The following is an 18453-nucleotide window of genomic DNA, read 5'->3' as shown; positions in this document are numbered from 1 at the left end:
AAGTGTCAAGAACAATTGTCCATATAGGACTAATTGTGCAACTTAGGTTGGCATTTCTGTGTTGGCCTAACCCAGAAAGAAAATAAGAAAACCCAATCCTGTTTTAAGGCAATCTTCACAGAATCAGTTATAACCATACTATAGTACTATCAATCATGTATGAAGAGAGAACCCAATTAGGAAAATGTTGACTAAGAAGTCAAACTTATTCTCATTATCTCATACCAAACCTACCATTAAAAAAAACAAAGAGGATTTCTGTTATACAGTACAACACTATAAGAGTACAATAAAAGATTAATTAAGTCATTAAGTCATTAACACACTTCTTTAACTACTAACAATAAAAGATTAAGATTACAAACTTCCCATGTTTACACTTCCTTCCCCTGTGCATCATTGTCTCTTGACCAATGAAAACGCACTTGGGGACGGATTTAAAACACAGGTTTGCCACACTTTGCCTCCATCATTAGTCCAAATTTTAACAGATTACAACAGAAAATAAAAAAAGAAAAGAAAAGAAAACCCTAATCTAAATATCCTTCCAGACTCAAGAGAGGCTATTTCCAAGCAAAAGATTCCATTTCATTGCATTAAAAGCAAGAAACGTCTGTTCGTATTTCAAGAAAAGAACCAACGATGGAAGGAGATGGGCATTGAGAAAAGCCATTACGAGGTGGTGAGAACTGAACAGGCAAGTACTCATCTGTAACACATGGAAACTTGGTTCTCTGAAAATGGGCTACCAAGCTTTCTCTTCCCTGATCGAACAAGAACAAAACCCAATAGGAACAAAAAAAAAAGGCTATTATTAATTCAAAATCACAGAGAGAGAGAGAGAGAGAGAGAGAGAGAGAGAGAGGAGAGAGAGAGAGGACCTACTTGTATCCTAGCATCATCAATTTGACAGATCTTTTTTGTAGCAAAAAGAAGCCATTTGTATCCATGAAATGAAGTTTTGAATCGTTCAACTGCTGTCTTACTTGTGAAGTTCACAAATGCGTAACCTTTGTTGACTCCAGTTCTGAAATGAAGGAATTAGAAAAGAAAAACAGAAAAAAAGCAATTACAGAGACTTGTTCTCTTTACATAACAACTTCAAAGAAAGGCTTAAAAAGAAAGAAAGATTAGAAGTTGTAAGAGTTATAGTAAGTGCCTGAAATCAATGGGAAGATACACAAAATCATATGCAGATACAGCTGAGCTTGATCCCATCCCGATCTTGGTGTTCTCTTCCTCACAGTGCTTATCCAACAAGTTTATCAACATCTCCCTACTGTGAGAGAGAGAGAAAGAGAGAGCGAGCTTTAGAGCTTATAAGATGCATGTATCATGAACACAAGATTCTAACAAATAAGAGGGGGGGGGGGGCTCAAAGGCTGAAACTCTAATAAGTGAAAGATAGTTGCAGGAAATTTACAAGAAAAAACCATATAATGAGAGAGAGAGAGAAGGGGGCCTCAAAGGCTCAAACTTTAATGAGTGAATTCCAGTAGGCAGGAAACTTACAAGAACTCATATAATGAAGTAGGAGAGAGAGAGAGAGAGAGAGAGAGAGAGAAGAGATGCATTAGTAGGGAAGGAGACCTCAAAGGCTTAAACTTCAATGAGTGAATTCCAGTTGCAGGAAACTTACAAAGAACAAACCCTATAATGAAGTAGCCAAGAGAGAGAGAGAGAGAGAGAGAGAGAGAGAGAGTACCTGAGTTTGCTTGGAATATGTCTAACCATAACCGAGGTCGAATCACGAATTTTTTTTTGATCAAGCCCAAGAAAACGAGGAGGAGGAGAAGAGCCTTTGGTTTGAAGAGGTAGGGGAACTGGGTTGCCTCCATGAACAACCTTAGGAATCGATGCCCGCCTATATTTCCGGCCGCCACTATGAAACCCTTTGCGCAAAACCTTATAATCAGCTGGAAAAACCCTACTTTTGTACCTATTAACTATTTCTTTCTTAGCGCTTATCACCTCCAAACTACCACCCTCAACCTTCTCCACCGCCTTTGTTGTATTTTTAGTAATGGAGACGTTGCCGGCGACGACGTCGGACGGGGTGGCGGTGGTGCTGCTATAGACATAAGTTGGAGCAGGTAAAAGAGGAGGAGGAGGAGGAAGAGGATCAGTGTTAACTGGGAAGTAATATTGGTAGTTTGTTGATGAGAAACAGTGGCCAGGAGGGTGAAGGAGTCGGTGTGATGTTGATGTTCCTAGGAATGGCGGTGGAATGGGAGGAAGTAGTGGAAGTTGTAGTTGTGGGTTGGGAAGGAATGAAGGGTAAAAGGGTGAAGCAAGAGGATTTAGAGGTTGAGCCTTGCTATTGCACATAGTTAGCTCCAAAATGGCACCAAGAAGTGAAAGACGAGAATGAAGAGGACGAGGAGGAGACGGAGACCACAACTGTGAAAAAGAAAAACATAAAAAACACAATGCAAAAGGGATTGAGGTTAAGAGCCTCTGAGAAGTTTCTCCTTCATGAAACGAACCAAGACAGAGAAATCTACCGTCGGATCAGTACACGTCACATTATTGCATAAAATCAAAGGTTGGGGTTTTAAAATAGAATTCAACACTTTAGATCTGTACATGCCAGAATGTCACATCATTGCAGGGGATATCCGATCCTCAGTTCGAGATAGAGATGTGCTACAGTATATTTCACATAATTGTATAAGAGTATCCAGATCTTTTACGGCACGTTGCCCGCAGCGGCTAGAGCGACACACAAACAAGATGCCTTGCCCGAATGCCTTACCTGAGTGAAGGTAAGACGATCATTGCATCACATCTTATTTGTAGTTTTGTACACCGCTTAGGATACTACGGGCAGCGCATTGTAAAAGATCACAATCCTTGTATAGGATCAGATAACAAAGTGTGATGTGTTTGCAATTAAAAAACACTGGTGTATCTTGTTAATCCATTCCATTGTCTCTGTAAGAAGGCTCGGAGTGAGAAGTTGAGAGTTGAGATTGGTGGTCTCAAATTTTGATGTGTTTGTAATTAATAAACTCGAGGGATCTCTTGTTAATCTATTCCATTATCTCTCTAAGAAGGAGGTTAGGAATGAGAAGTTGAGACGGATGGCTCAAAATATTGGAATCAGAATGTTTCAGTTTTCTATTGTATGTTTTGGATATGAAAATCATTGTGTGGTGTGTGTTTCAAAAATATTAATATATGTGTTTAATGTGCTAAGAGATAGATGATGCCTAAGGTATTGCTAAAGAGGTGCAGTTGATGAAGAACAAAGTTTGTTGATTGGAAGAAGAATTTGTGAAGACAAACTTCTGCAAAGAAGATGATAGTCTTCCATGTACTTGAATAATCAAAGAGCTGAAAGCTACATCTAATGGAAGGTTCTTTCACTAATGTGTGGAGCTCCAACAGTTAGTTTCTCTTGGTAATCTAAGTTGAATATTAGAAACCAAAATGAGCTTAATGCTACTAATAGTTTTGATGTTTTAGTGATTCTCTAACAACTAGTTTCTCTTGGAAATGAGAGTAAAATTTAAGATTCAAATGAGAAGCTTAACTTGACTCTAATAGCTAGTTCATTTTGCCTATAAAAAGGTGGAACCATTGGATGTCCTAATCAATTAACAAGAAGATCAAATCAACAAGTATGCAAGAGAAAAAGAGATCATTTTAAGTTGCTAGATTTGAGCTTCACTGCTTATGTCATCGTGTTGAAGATGTGTTTTTTGAGTCGAAGCAAAAGATCATCTTAAAAAGAACTAAAGCTATGCTTAAATGTGTAAAGTGGTTTATAAGATCATCTTGCTGTTGATTATAAGTGTACTAAAAATATTACAATAATCCGGCTTGAAAAAAGAAACCGTTGTAAGTTCTAAAAAAATAGCATGTGTGGCTTGGTGTAAAATCCTTTGAGTTTGTGTGGTTTGGGTAGATAGCCTGTGGTTGTGTAAGGGTTCTTGATACTGGCACAAGAAAAATATCTAAACGATTTAGGGAATATGAGTTGCAGGTTTTTTTTTCTTGAAGAGGCATTTTTGTAACTTTATCCCTTGATTTTAACACTGTTAATCATAAACTAACAGAATGGGTGCATGTGTTAACATTTGTGAACCTCAAGGGGTACGCATAATTTTCCAAAACTGGAGGGTATTATTATACTTTTGACATACCTCAAGGGTGGTATGTGTAAATTATCCCATAAATAATTATAATTTGAGAAATAAATTGTTACCTAACAAGGAATGTCACTTTATCTCAATGATATAAAGGATAATGAATGCACTTTGAAGTAACTCCTCAATGCTCTCTTGATATAGTACTTTTGATGAGAGATGAGACTTGAACACCTTAGTCCTTGTTGAAGAGGACAATAATAATATTCTCTTTGCTTCGAGGATAATAACTTCACTTTTGATGATTTTATTCTTCATAATAAAGCTAAAGTTCAAGTTTGGAGGGTAGTTGGTTGGAGTTATTGTGTGAAGAGTTGTCTTTTATAACATCACCAAATGGCCCAAAAATAGGTGAAGTGAATAGTCTAGCGACTATATTTTTCTATTTTTCGATCGACCAATTGGCCTAACAGTCAACCGATCGATATGACCGTTGGAGACAAAAAGAGTCATTGGGATTTGACAGTTGATCATCGGTTGTCCGAAACTGCGACCGGTGAGTCATCGGTCGACCGACATCTTGTCGGTATCAACCGAAAAACAATTTGTGACTGTCGGTTTCATGTCACCAGTTTTTTCGATCGACTGGAGACAACGACCTTCAAGTCATTTACTTTGTTTTCTCTTGACTGACTTTTGAGCATTTGTTCATTAGTCCATGTCCATTGTTTTGGGACAAATTAATGGGATATTTGGCACCACCTAGGGTCAATTTAGGGCAATGATATGCATATGAATGAGATGTAATGATTACATTATGCATGATGTGTACTATCCTAAACTTAGTGCCTTGATCTTCTTCTCTTGACTTGGTCCATGAGATCTTCAATATTCTTTGCATTCTTGTTCTTTATATGAGCTTTTAGGATATGCATATGAATGAGATGTAATAATTACATTATGCATGATGTGTACTATCCTAAACTTAGTGCCTTGATCTTCTTCACTTGACTTGGTCCATGAGATCTTCAATATTCTTTGCATTTGTGTTCTTTATATGAGCCTTTAGGATCTTCTTCTTATTTACTTGACTTGTGTTCTTTCATTAATGTTCTTCAACCTTCATATGTGCTTTCATGATCATGACTCTTTAAGTCCTTCTTGATCTTCAATGGTTTCCAAAGTTTGGACTAGACTAGTTCTATAATCATTTACTTAAAACATGTAGTCAATACTTTTCATGTGTTTGTTATCATCAAAACTATTTTATAGAGAATGACATTTTCCAACAATCTCCCCCTTTTTGATGATGACAAACATATGATTTTCATCAAGATAATTGAATTTAATAACCTTGAGAAATCATTATATAAAGATAAAATATCCATATTTTCGCATCACATTTCTTAACCACATCATTCATAATCATAAGAACACATATCATTCATAGTCATGAGAATTATGAGGCATATTTTCATGGTTTATGTAGAATCATACTTAGTTCTCCCCCTTTTGTCATCAACAAAAATGAAGACAAAAGCAAAAGGGCTTCCCCTGGCCTATGCTTCGGATAAAATAATGTGGAAAATAGAGCAATGAAATAAGTTGACAAATGATAAACAAACTATATATGATGAAGTGAGTATAATGTTTAAGAGGCTCCCCCTGAAATTATGCTTCACTTGTCAATGAGCATTATCGAGCATAAATGGGGAAGTAGAGCACATATCACCGAAAATTAAAATCATCCGAGAGCACCATTCATAATTAATTTACTATTTGACTTCCATTCATGAGTCAAAAAATTTTGAAGTTAAACTATCCAGAGATACTGAAATGTAACAGTAAGATTATACAAGGAGTCCATTAGTTTCAAAAAATGTTGAAGACTACTGAGGTGCAGGAGGAGTGTTGTTGGAAGGAGTACGAGAAGATTGGGGGAGAATATGAATTTCCTTCATCATGTCTCTCATGTTTTGCTCTAAAATATCAAAGCGAGAAGTATGGCGTAGCAAGTGATCAGTAATCTCCTGATGGTATTTGAGAAACTATGTCTTAGTTTAGTAATCATCAGAAGGAGGAGCATAGGATGTATCAACATCATTATCATTAGTGCTTACATCATGAGGAAGTATCAGATCATCTTGATTTGGATTAATGGGGCCTTGAGATGGCATGCCCATTCTCTGTAGAGTTGATACATTAATATCAATAGGTGGCTGGTCTAGTTCTTCTCCTTCCAAGCTGACATCAAAGTGACGAAGTATTTTACAAATCATCCTTTTATAAGGGAGATTTCCCCTATAGTTTCTGGTAGCGCACATTTCCCTAGTATGCAAAAGGATGAAAGGGAGATTAACCCGAGTTCTAGTGACAAGGCACCAAATAAGAAATTCTTGAAATGGAGAGACTGCATACCGATGTCCACCTCGGGGAAGGATATTGTATCGGACAATGAAACATAGAATTCTGGGAATGTTATAAAGTTTTGTCATAGTGACATTGTTAGTAATGCCAATGAACTTAGGCATAATCTTGTCATAGACAAGTTGCTCATTCATGGACTTGCCCGCCACGGTGATCAAAATATTCAATAGCATTTCCTCAGACTTTTTATGAGGGCAAATGGATTGGGGAAGACGTCTTCATTGGGTGGCATGGAATAAAATTACCCGGCCTCGCGGAAGGGGGTCTTGGCATTCAGCGTCTGGAGGAAATTAGAAATGCTTTTAGGTTTAACGTCCTTTGGAGAATTTTAACTAAGAATTCTTTGTGGTGTTCCTTTTTCAAAGCGAAAATTTTCAAAATCAAGCATATCGCCCAGGCAGAATTGAGAAGGATTGATTCAATATCTTGGGGAAGAGTTTTAAGGCATAAAAAATTCTTGATCTAGGTGGTTGATTGGAGAAGGGGAGATCAATTTCTGGCTTGATAATTGGTCGGTTGGGGTCCTCTTATGGATCAGGTTGATGGAGCTCACTGCCTGGATCTTAGCTTAAAAGTTTTGGACGTGTTGAATGTCAATGGAAGTTGGAATCAGGAGATTCTTATGCAAATTGATTCCAATGAAGTGCGTGAAAGCATCATTGGCAACAACTTTGGCTTGTCTACAAAAGTAGATACTTTAATCTAGACTCCCGTGAAAGATGGGAAATTGTCTGCAAAGTCTCTGTGGAGCGAAATAAGAAGCACCGGAGTAACTAAACCCTTTGCAATGGTTTTGGAACCAATCTATCCCTTCGAAAATCAGATTCTTTTCCTGGTAGGTTTTGTGTGGCGGTATTCCTATAGAGGATTCTTTGAAAGGTGTTGGCATTCCCCTTGCGTCAGATGCCAATGTTGTGGTACCCCTAAAGGAGAAACAACATCCCATTGCTTAGGGGAGGGCACCACGACTACAAAAGTTAGGGGTTTTTTCTCTTCGATCTTTGATGTGGAAGTGATTTGGGCACAGGGTATCAAAAATAGACTCATATTTTGGCACAATCTTGCTAATGGTAGATCTCTCTGTGGGCTGATTACAAGTTTTATTCCTTCACTTATCATTTGGGAACTCTAGAAGGAGAGAAACAACAGGAGGCATGGTGAGAAGGCGTGAACTGCTAATTCCATTATTGAAGCTATCAAAGATTGGGTTAAGGAGTTGCCCTATTTGTCTCTTTTAAAACATCCGATGGTGAAGAAGGTGCTCATTATGCAGATTTTTGGTACTCTAATCACTCAAATTGTATATAAATCGCCTATCCCTGTGTATTGGTGTCCTCCATTTAGTGCACTGAAGCTGAATGTGGATGGAGTGTGCAGAGGGAATCCTGGATTAGGAGGAGGAGGGGGCATCATAAGAGATCAGGAGGGTCGGGTGTTGGCGGCATTTGCTATTTTTTATGGGGAATGCACCAACTCCATTGCGGAATTTAGAGCAATGAGAGATGGGCTCAAACTTTGTACGGATATGGGCTTGTTGATATTGCACGTGAACTTAGACTCTTCCATAGTGATTCATTGTATTTCAAAAAGAAGATGCAAAACTTGGAAAGCCTAGTATTGGTTTCAGGAGATCTTGGATTTAGCCATTGCTCTTAGCCCGAGTATAACCTTTACTTTCAGAGAAGGAAACAAGGCAGCAGATTGGTTAGCAAATTACGCTTGTGAATTGACAGATAATTCCCTTTTTAATTTGGATTCTAATTTGTCTCGGGACCTTAGGCGTATTGTACGTGAAGACGCTGCAGGTATTCCTATGTTGAGATAGTCGTACTTGCTAGGGTTTTGTAGGGGATGTAATTGTTTTTCGAGTGAGTGCCTCTTCTTTGTTACACGGGTAGGGGTAAGGCAGGAATGTCCCCCCTTGTTTTCTTTCTATTGATTGTTTTGGAATTTAATAAAATCCTAAGGACCAGCCTGGGTCCTAGAGAATTTTCGGGTTAAAAAAAAAAGTTGCTCATTCATGAAATTTTTGTGAGCAGCCTTTAGAGAGAGAAATATGGGATCTCCTCCGGATGAGATGTTCAGTATGTCTCCCAATTGTGTCAAAGTAAGGGATATGGGCACTCCTTTGACCATGGAAGTTAAGATAAGGTCATTTCCCATTCCTTCAATTTTAAGGTTGCAATAGAAGTATTGCAGCATCCTGGGGCAGCATTTTCTCTCAAACACAGTAATTTCATGACATTCAAAAAGATCAAAGTAGATGTCTAATTGATACTGGGATAAGGAGTTGAAGTTTTTCGTTCTCTCTTGCTCGTTTTTCTTCTTTTTGTACGTTTGCCAGAATATGGAAGCTTCCTTCGAAACAAAAAGATCGGTATTATAACTTCCAGATCCTTTGTGAGCAGTGTCTTTCTTTCTTTTCTTTGATGATTCTCCTCTGGGTGCCATTAGAGCAGTTAGAATTTTAGGAAACTAGAGAGTTGAAGAGATGGAGAGTTTGAGAGATATAAAAGAGTAATTTTGGAATGAATGTATAGATTTCGTACGGTTTTGGCAAGGATTTGTGTGAAATATCAAAGGTTGTGACTTTTGAAGTTGAAAAGGCACGAAAAATAAAATAAAAAACAATTAAAATTGATTCATGGTTTCCCTTTTTAAAAGAAAATCTTTTCGTGTCGGTTGACCAATACAACTCTCTGGTTGGCCATCAAACTAAAAATTGCTATTTTTGAGTCTGAGCAAGATTTGGGAAATTGGAGCTTATATTTGAGATGTTTTGTAATCTCTAAATGCTACTCAAATGGATTGCAAATGCCTAACTCTCTTCTAAAGGTGCATAACCTTTCATCACTCAATGACTTTGTGAATATGTCCACCAATTGTTTATCTATTTCAATATATTTAAGGACAGTTTCACCTCTTTGTGTGGTATCTCTAAGAAAGTGATGCCTAATGTCAATGTGCTTTGCTCTAGAGTGTAGAATAGGATTTTTCCCTAGATTAATTACACTAGTGTTGTCATAATAAATTGGAGAGCAATCAAATTTTATCCCATAGTCTATGAGTGTTTGTCTTATCCAAAGGACTTGGGCACAACACCTACCGGCAACCATGTATTCAGCTTCGGTAGTAAATAGTGTAATAGAATTTTACTTCTTACTAAACTAAGAAACAAGACATGATCCACGGAAATGATAAGTTCCACTTGTACTCTTGCAATCAATATGACATCCAACAAAGTTGGCGTTGGAGAAGCTAATTAGATTGAAATCTTGGTTCATAGAGTTGTTGGGAGTGGAATACGGTAGAAGAGGGGAGGGTACCAGGCGCAATATAGGGTTTTTAGAATATTACGGGAGAAGGAAAGGAGGTACAATCATTTTATGTCTAGTTTAAAGCCCACGTCATCACTTAACGTTTACTTGCTAACAGACTGTCAATTTTGTATTTTTTTGAAAAATAGAGGGGTGTATAAGTGCGTTTTTTTTAAACTTTGGATTTATTATTACTTTAGGCAAAGTACAGGGGGTGTACACATAATTTTTCCTTTTCAAAATAATGTTCAACATTTTTGACACACTTAGGTAGACTCAAACTGACCTCATAGACCCAAACCCTAGTTGGAATAGGTTTGGAATTGGCTACATAATTCCCTTGGTGTTGCATATGGACCAGATACATTCTGTCCAAAACAGCACCTGGTGCCATCAAAATGACACCCGAAGCACTTCAGCTGGTGTCATTTCTCCAAAGTGTTGCCAGTTTGACTCCACTCTGTGCCGTTTTGGCAAAAATAGAGGGATTTGGTGAATCTCAATGCGAGATTCTATTTGGTTCGCATCCTTCGATCTTAGCACCATCTTAGACACCTTTCAGGACTCAAAAGACCTTCAAAAGATTCTAGAAACCTTCCTTGGATGGATTAAAGTAATTATTCTTTGATCCCAAGCAAGATCAAGCCTTCTTCTTATGGTAAGAAGATCTCCCTTTAATGGAATTTGAGAACCCCTACTTTACATGGTTTTGGGACCCTTTGCACTATAAATAGGTCACCCCTTACACGTTTTGGGGGATTCTGATACAATTCCAACACAATTCATAAGATTCTTATATGATTTTGATACAAGTTTGACGAATTTTGAAGCATAAGTTGTGTTGTTGTGTCAGTTCCGACTTGAAGCCCCTCTAAGCTAAGTCTAGGACAGTTATATAATTTTTTGTCCTTTACAAAAGTTGTAGGAAGGTGAGTCTTCTTTCTTTTGGTTCTAATTTCATATTTTTTTGATTATTCTGGGATTTATTATCCTTTTCTACTGAGCACGACTCACTACTACCCTCCATAGGGCAACGATGTTGTGCAGAGTCATATTGTTTTGCTGGATGGATTTTGAAAAAACACTTTTCACCATGTTTCAACATCTTTATCTATCTTCTCTGATTTTACCGGATTTTATACCATTGTTTTACTATTTTTAAAGTTTTTTTCTTCTTAGAACAGTTTGATTTCACGATTTTTGCTTAAACGAAATTTTCATCGCTTTTAATGTCTCTCTCTCTTTCTCTATACGCTAATCTCTGCTTGTTGGAATTTTTATTTGTTTTTAAATAAAAAATTTAAAATGTTATTTTATTTTATAAAAATTTGTTATTCTCTAATAGACACTTAAATAATCAATAGGTGTGATTATTAGAAGACTTGTTTGAATGATCAACAAACAAGTCTTTTAGGAAAAGACATAATTTCTAGGCATGTCTTTTGGAGATATCCCTTGGCGGTACCTCTTCTTCTCCTATGTAAAGAGAGGAGATTTTGCCAATTTTTCTAACAATTTGGAGATAATCCCCAATTCATTTTTCTCTTCTTTTTTTTTTTTTTTTTTTTTTTACATTTTGATTTTGTTTTGTCAAATTGAGCAGAGTTTTAAAGTGTTCCGATGTGGCCCAATAAACGAATACAATGACTACTGGAGGGGCCTATGGGACTGATTTGCAAGAACCCGACTTGCACCATAGAGAGCGTTTATAGTGTTAAGGAAAGTGTCCGTTGGCACGACCCCATTGATTCCTTAAGTTTCTCCATGCAATTTCAGGTTCATGACACAATATTTGGTCTTTGAATTTGCCGACATCAACATTGGTTTGTCTATGTTCAGATAATTACTATATCCCTTTTATTTACATGTGATATCATGTGTAATTTGAATAATTATTTCCAACACTCCCTTTCCCCTCTCCCTTTCGTTTGCCTTCATCATTTCTCATTCAGAGATTTTGCAATTCCAACCCAATCCACAACAATGAAGAAGAAGTTGCCAAATCCAAGAAGAAAGAAGAAGTTTGCATTCTCCTACAAGCAGTTACACTTTAAATGGCTATTCCAATCCATGATTCTTGTATTCATAGCATGGATGTATGATCTTTCAATGTCGACTAATTCAAGCTTCTTACTCGCTTCTGTTGCCTTCCCCCATGGTAGTTGTAGATAAACAGATGGAGAGGGTAATAGGTGGAAGCAAAGGCCTTTGAATTTACTGTGTATGGTATTGAGTTGCAAACATGTAGTTGTAGCTGCTCCTGTGTTGTTGAGACCATAGTCAATAAATTTATGTTTAATATGAAAATTATATGTGTTCTCATATTTTTAGATAAAAAACATATTTTCCACATATTTCTAAAGAGTGAAAAATATGCGTACTTTATATTATCTCGTATTAAATAAGTAAAATCTGTGTTTTTTACCATTCAAAACATTTCGGCCAACCATTTTCTCAAAACCCAAGTACCAAAACCCTTCACTAGAGTAAAAATGTAAAACATGTCCTCCAAGTCTCCCTTCATCCCTACAGTTTTGTCGGTGCAAAGTGCAAACCCTCCCTTCCTTCGTCTCTTGGACTTTGATGACTTTGTTACAATTGTCGAACTAATCACTGAAGTAAAATCAATTATGTCTCTCACTTGTTTCACATAGTATATAGAGTCAATAGTTGCTTTTCTGCATATAAAAGTTCTTGTTCGGTTTGTGTGTTGGGATGGTGTTACCTTAAATCTTAGCTCTCTATTTTCTATTTTTTTATTCTATTTAATTTCTTTGCTTATAAATTCTTAAACACAACAATCACAACAGAACATCTCTTTGAATCAAACCTCAACTTAAGTGATCTTTAAATTAGGAGCATCAAGTTGCACCATTAGGGAGGTTTATATCAGTTTCATATTGATATCAAAACTATTCCCTTATGTTTCTATTTTGTGGGATTTTCATGGTTTTATAACAAATGATACATTACTTTCTATGTTTGATGAGATGATATGTCATTGATACATTGATGTGTTTTATGATAATCTTTAGATATAATAGAGGAGATTAAGTATTCAGCTATTATATTGTATTATATTATTATGAGAGACTTCCTTTTGATAAAATCATAGTCCAAATGATATTATTTTAATTGTTTGTTACGTGCCTGGTGCATAGTGAATACATTATCGTATTTTGTTCCTAGATTTTCATATAAGAATTGTATTAAACTGTTATGTGCCTAATGGGGCCCAATCTAGTGTATGGGCACTGGATTGGGCCAACCTAGTATGGGATAGGTTAAAGGGTTTGATTTAATGCGTTCCATCAGCTGTAAAAATTTTGGCATTTCGATCAAATTGTAGACACTGAATTTTGTCATCCCCCGGCAATGATTACAACAGGACACGGACAGACATCGGTATCTCTCTCAAGAAGGACTCTTCTCCCTACATTTGAACCAAATCACCCTAAACATCCCTAAAATGGCTTATCAGACCCTTTTACTAAACGTTGAAGGAGGTACTGCTCACCCTCCCCCACCACGGCGGTGGTACTGCGCCCCCACAGCACTGTGGGGACGTGTACTTGATTTCTACGGCGCTATGCAGGGGTGTGACATCAGCCTGCTGATGTCACCCACAGCACCGTGGAAAAGTCCCCCACGGTGCTGTGGAGGGCTTATCCGGCCAAGGGTGAGGGTCCCCTGTCCCTATAAATAGGAGGGTTCCCCTCCCTCATTTCTCAAGGTTTTTCGGGCCAGGGGACCCTCTACAAGCGATTTCTATCCCTTCTGCTCCTTTTCCTCCCTCTCTCTACCGTGAGTGTGTGAGTGAGTAAAGTCGTTTCGGTGGGGTAGATATCCTTCGATTACCCATCCGAATTTAGAGCGATTCTACTATTTGAATTGGTTATCCCGTCAGTATACGGATAACATAAAAATCCCTTTTGCAGTCATTACTCTGTCTGCATACAGATAATAAGAATCCCTTATATAGCCATTACTCTGCCCGAAGTTTGAGTAGCGAAACCCATCTCATATAGTCCTTACTCTGTCCGACAAGAGAGAGACAAGCCGATCGTCCGTCTCCACCTGAGCCATGGGACATCACATATTTCGCACTCGGTGCGCTTTCGTTTATTTTGTGTATTTCTTGATAGGTATTTGTACCTTTCCTTCTTATTATTTTTGGCATAATGTAGACAATTAAAGTAACTCGTTTTAGTGTACATAGTAAATGAATTTTCTTTCTTTGTCATGATTAGTGCATCATAACTTAGCCTTACATGTTAGTATATGATATATTATTAAGGGAGAATATTCGAAAACCAGCATCTAGTAGAAAAATCAGTTTATCCGGGCGAGGTGAGTGCCTAACACCTTCCCACCCTCGTAACCTGACTACTTACCCTGAATCTCTGACCAGACCATATGGAATCATGTAGCCCTTTTCGCTAACCCCGGAAAGGGCTACACCCATTGGGTCCTAGGCCCTAACCCTAGGTGGCGACTCCATTTCTTTATAAAGCATGATCCCAATCCCTATGATGATTTATCAAAACGATACACCGTTATTCATCGAAGCCAAGCCTTGTCCCCAAAAGGCTGAGGAACCCTTGTCCCGAGGACCACGGTACTTATAGTGGCGACTCCACTGGGGACATTTCAAGCTTTCAACACTAGATGCTCTCGCTAAATGCAAGAATATTCTCCCTTATGCATTGTTTGTATGATAACATGTTTGGCTAACCCTTTTGTTTGTATTAACTGCATCATGTATAGTGCTCGAAGTGAAATCAAACGACGAGGGTACTCCCTGTCGTACCTCTACCCCCGGGGAGGTGAGGTACGTCATACTAAGTATTCTGAGATCGGATGATTGCTGCTTCCTATACCACTTTTGTGCACACACGCACTGTATGGGAACATTCTTATCCCCATAGTTAGTTGTTGGACCCCATGAGTAGTCATGGGTAATTCGCAGCGAAGCTACAACCTTTGATATTTACTGTACGAGTTTAAAATCACCAGCGAGGGTATTCAGTAGTGAGCTGTGGGATGCTTTAGCCATTCAAAAAAGGCACTAGCATGATTACTCTGAGATTGAGTGACCTACTCTCCAGGTATATTAAAAGAACCACGTACCCTCAATTCGTAACCACGAGCGATAGGTATATCGGTTCTGTCAAGGGTGACCTTTTTCTGTCCTATCAAGCTTACCCCTTACATGCATAATGTAGGAAAATATACCATATATGATTAGGGTGCGACACAAACTAACCCTTGTTAGCTATAAGAAAGACCGAGTTTAAAGTCACTTAATGATTAATCTGGCCTCAATACGAGACGCTGCCCAAAGTAAGGAATTCCATAGTCCCGCGATGGTCCCTCTAAGAAAGATGGGAGCCCACTCCCGTATGATGGATTCCTACATGTCCCTAAAAAATGGGGCACCTCGTATTGATTCAAGATATAATCATCAGGAACCTGAAACTCAGCTTTCTTCTTTGTTTGTTTATTATTATTTTTTTAAGAAATGTTTGGGCGACGATGGCATTTAAAGTATGGTCTTAGAGAACTTCTACAATGTCGGAAGCTCCAATGACAACTTCGATTACTTGAGCCAAATACAAAAATAAAATGATCAAAATAAAATACAAAAAAAAATGTTTAAGATAAAAAAAAATTTTTACTCAAGAAAATTCCTTGTGACCTGAAATAATTCTCTCTGACTTTCCCATAAAAATAAAAAATAAAAAAATTCTCTCTGACTTATGTAAAGCACAATTCACATCAAAAGACTTCCAGTTACCCGCGTGAGCCCGTTATGACAATAGGCTAACCCGAATTGGTCCGATCCAATCCAGAGTGTTCAAAACTTCCCCTTCTCCACTCAACATCGTGAGGTAGAGTTCAGTCAAGCTTTTCCCGGACAGAATCACCATGGATTCGTTAGGCAATGATCCACCCAAAGTACGGTTGGGTCGACAAATGGACCAATTACAGGCTGAGGTGGCAGAGATGAAGCAACTTATGGTGCAAATCTTGCAAACAGTACAAGACATGTCCCAAGGAGGCACAATACCTACTTTCAAGGAGCCGGAGCATGCTCAGCCTATGACTCGCAGAGTAGTCCTGACAGTGCCTAGGGTACCCACCAGGATTATGATGGAGGAAGAAGATGCCATAATCAATGCACCTCAGGAGTATCCCGAGACTAAAAGGGAGCGCATGATGAGGGAGAAAGTTGAAAAGCTTGAAATTGCTATCAAGGATACAATTCATGAGGAGCCTGAAGATAACTTGGTGTTCTTCCCTAAAGGAAAGATACCCGAAGACTTCAAATGGAAATTGGATAAATTTGATGGTTCAGGTGATCCTAAAGCTCACCTCAAAATCTTTGCTACAGTGGCTAAATCTAGGGGCCTAAGGAAAAATCAAATGGGGCAGACTTTTCTCTACTCGCTTGCTGAACTTGCTTTGCGATGGTTGACATGGTTAGATCAAGCACAGACTCAGACTTGGTCAACGGTGGTGAAAGCCTTTACAAAGCAGTACTCATACAACACTGAAGTGGATGTCACACGGAGAGAGTTGGAGACACTAAAGCAAGGCCCTACTGAAGGGTTCTATAATTTCATTATGAGGTTTAGAGAGAAGGCCGTAAAGATGTGGAATCGTCCGACAGAAGCAGAACAGGTGGAGATGATCCTGGAGAATCTGCACGGAGAATATCACAGTTGCCTTTACTACCAACACCTCAAGACTTTTGAAGAGCTAATGGCCGTAGGGAAGCGTATTGAAGACAAATTGTTCAGAAAGGCACATGACCAGTATAGCCACACAATGCAATATTATAGCCAAAATTCAGAGGCGAATATGGCAAATTCAAGACAACGTGAGTTCACCAATTTGGGTGTGGCTAGGTCTCTTGCATATGTTGAATTGAAGAAACTGGGACTTTTGGGCACGGTTCCTCTGCGATCGGTTAGGGATCCTCCACCATCTTGGTATGACCCAGATCAATACTGTGACTATCACACCCAAGAGGGGCATCCCATTGATGAATGCATTGCACTAGGGCATGCTATCCAAGACCTGCTGGAAGCAGGAAAATTCATATCAGGGGCAAAACAATAGTCTGTTAATCAAACAATTAATGCCCTCAAAGAAGATTTAGAAGGGTTTGATCCCACCTCCTTGATCCAAGCTTTGTCGGTTCCTTTAGAAGAGGTAGTGACAGGTCAAAATTCTCCATCAATGATGTTCGCCCAGGATGTTCATGAATCCTCTCTTCCTTCAACAACTGATATGACCAAGCTGAATGGGTTTGAAGGCCATGAAGAGATAAAGAAAAAAGGGGTTTTGGTAGGATTGCAATATCGGATTGACCTTTTACCTCTCCATCTCCAAGAACAGATCATGCATCAGGTCTTACAATCAAGGAGTGAAGATTGCCTGGATTTGTTTCATGAAATTACTCTCCTCAACTGTGGGAATGACGACCTCCGAGGACTTCCTGTCCATCAAGATTATCCTTTCTTTGATATCTTCGGGATAAGAGACCTCTACCAGTTGTCTACTGAAGCCATTTGTTTCCTTTCGTACCTTTGCGAAAGGTATGTGGTTGCATTCAGCTTTCGTGTTCCAGAATTGCATCCAGAATTTGTTCCTCCTTGGTAAAAAACAATGAAATTTCTTCTTCGATTTCAGATACAGACTCAATGGCTCGAGCAATTATTCAGTTGTACAAAATGGAATTTTCTCTATACCCTCTATAACCCATATTGGATACAGGAGTTGCGAGAAGAACCAAATGCGAATCTGATCATGCGTCGACCTCATTGCACCTTTTATTTTGGTACAACATTCAATTTGGTGGATTTCTTTAATAGATGATACAGAAAGGATGATTGGGAGAATATAAAGAATCATTTGTGTGAGATTAACGGAGTCCCTAAGGAGCAAATTCCTCCAAGATTATGGAAAAATCCTTTTGATGCTACCACCAGTTTTAAAAGAGAATACTTCTTTTACATTGCCAGACTGCAAAGTGGTAGAATCGCCAAAGAAAGTTTTCTGTATTCCTCCGATGGAACAGGGGCAGACACTGATTGAAGGCATTAAACTACGGTCATTAACTTGATGAGTATCAGTTTCGTTGGCCGACTTAAAATGGATTCAATACCCAGCTCTAGTTAGAAGGGCATTTTTAACGGTACAAACTACACAGTCCGGTGAAAAAGCAGTGACAGTGCTTCAATCTTGTGTAGACAGGATCGCACTGAAGACATCATTGGGTCAGCATCCTTTAGGTCTTTAGGCCTTTTCATTCAATCGAATTTCCTTTTGTAAACTTGTCCACTGTATTTTCCATAGTTATCAATGAATATGTTTCTTTCCCATCTGTCCAATCCCTTTCTTTTTTTCAATTCATCCAAGTAGCAGTTTGTGATGATTTCATGACTGTTGGTATAAAAAATAAAAATAAAAAACAAAAAAATGCTACCCATCTTTCCAATGTCAAAGTCTTGATGGTCAAAGATCTGGAGCTTTCCATACATCTGATCCCCTTCCAGTGAGCCGGAAGCCTGGATGAAGATTTCATCTCATAAAGCCTGTTAAGGGAGGCC

At 38.4% G+C, this 18453-nt stretch overlaps 1 protein-coding gene across 1 annotated transcript; it reads right to left on the bottom strand.

Annotated features, from left to right (window-relative positions):
* Positions 1-596: 596 nt before the first annotated feature.
* On the bottom strand, positions 597-15765 carry LOC122663098 (protein MEI2-like 6). Its single transcript, XM_043858802.1, has 5 exons — positions 15664-15765; positions 1706-2400; positions 1160-1279; positions 886-1027; positions 597-764 (listed from the first exon to the last, which is right to left on the bottom strand). Exons 1-5 carry the CDS (start codon positions 15763-15765, stop codon positions 597-599), a joined length of 1227 nt encoding a protein of 408 aa, XP_043714737.1.
* Between the last annotated feature and the right edge of the window lie 2688 nt (positions 15766-18453).

This window comes from Telopea speciosissima, chromosome 5 (genome assembly GCF_018873765.1).
Source record: "Telopea speciosissima isolate NSW1024214 ecotype Mountain lineage chromosome 5, Tspe_v1, whole genome shotgun sequence".
In the NCBI taxonomy this organism is placed as follows: Eukaryota; Viridiplantae; Streptophyta; class Magnoliopsida; order Proteales; family Proteaceae; genus Telopea; species Telopea speciosissima.
This window is presented reverse-complemented; position numbering and strand designations above follow the sequence as displayed.

Bases quoted from the DNA above. Each gene is read 5' to 3' on its own strand.
- LOC122663098 (XM_043858802.1), bottom strand. From the start codon at position 15,765: ATGGTGATTCTGTCCGGGAAAAGCTTGACTGAACTCTACCTCACGATG. The intron at 2,401-15,663 runs GTTAGCCTATTG...TCTTTTTCACAG, and splicing joins ATTGGATCGGACCAATTCGG to TTGTGGTCTCCGTCTCCTCC. The intron at 1,280-1,705 runs GTACTCTCTCTC...TCTCTCTCACAG, and splicing joins CATATTCCAAGCAAACTCAG to TAGGGAGATGTTGATAAACT.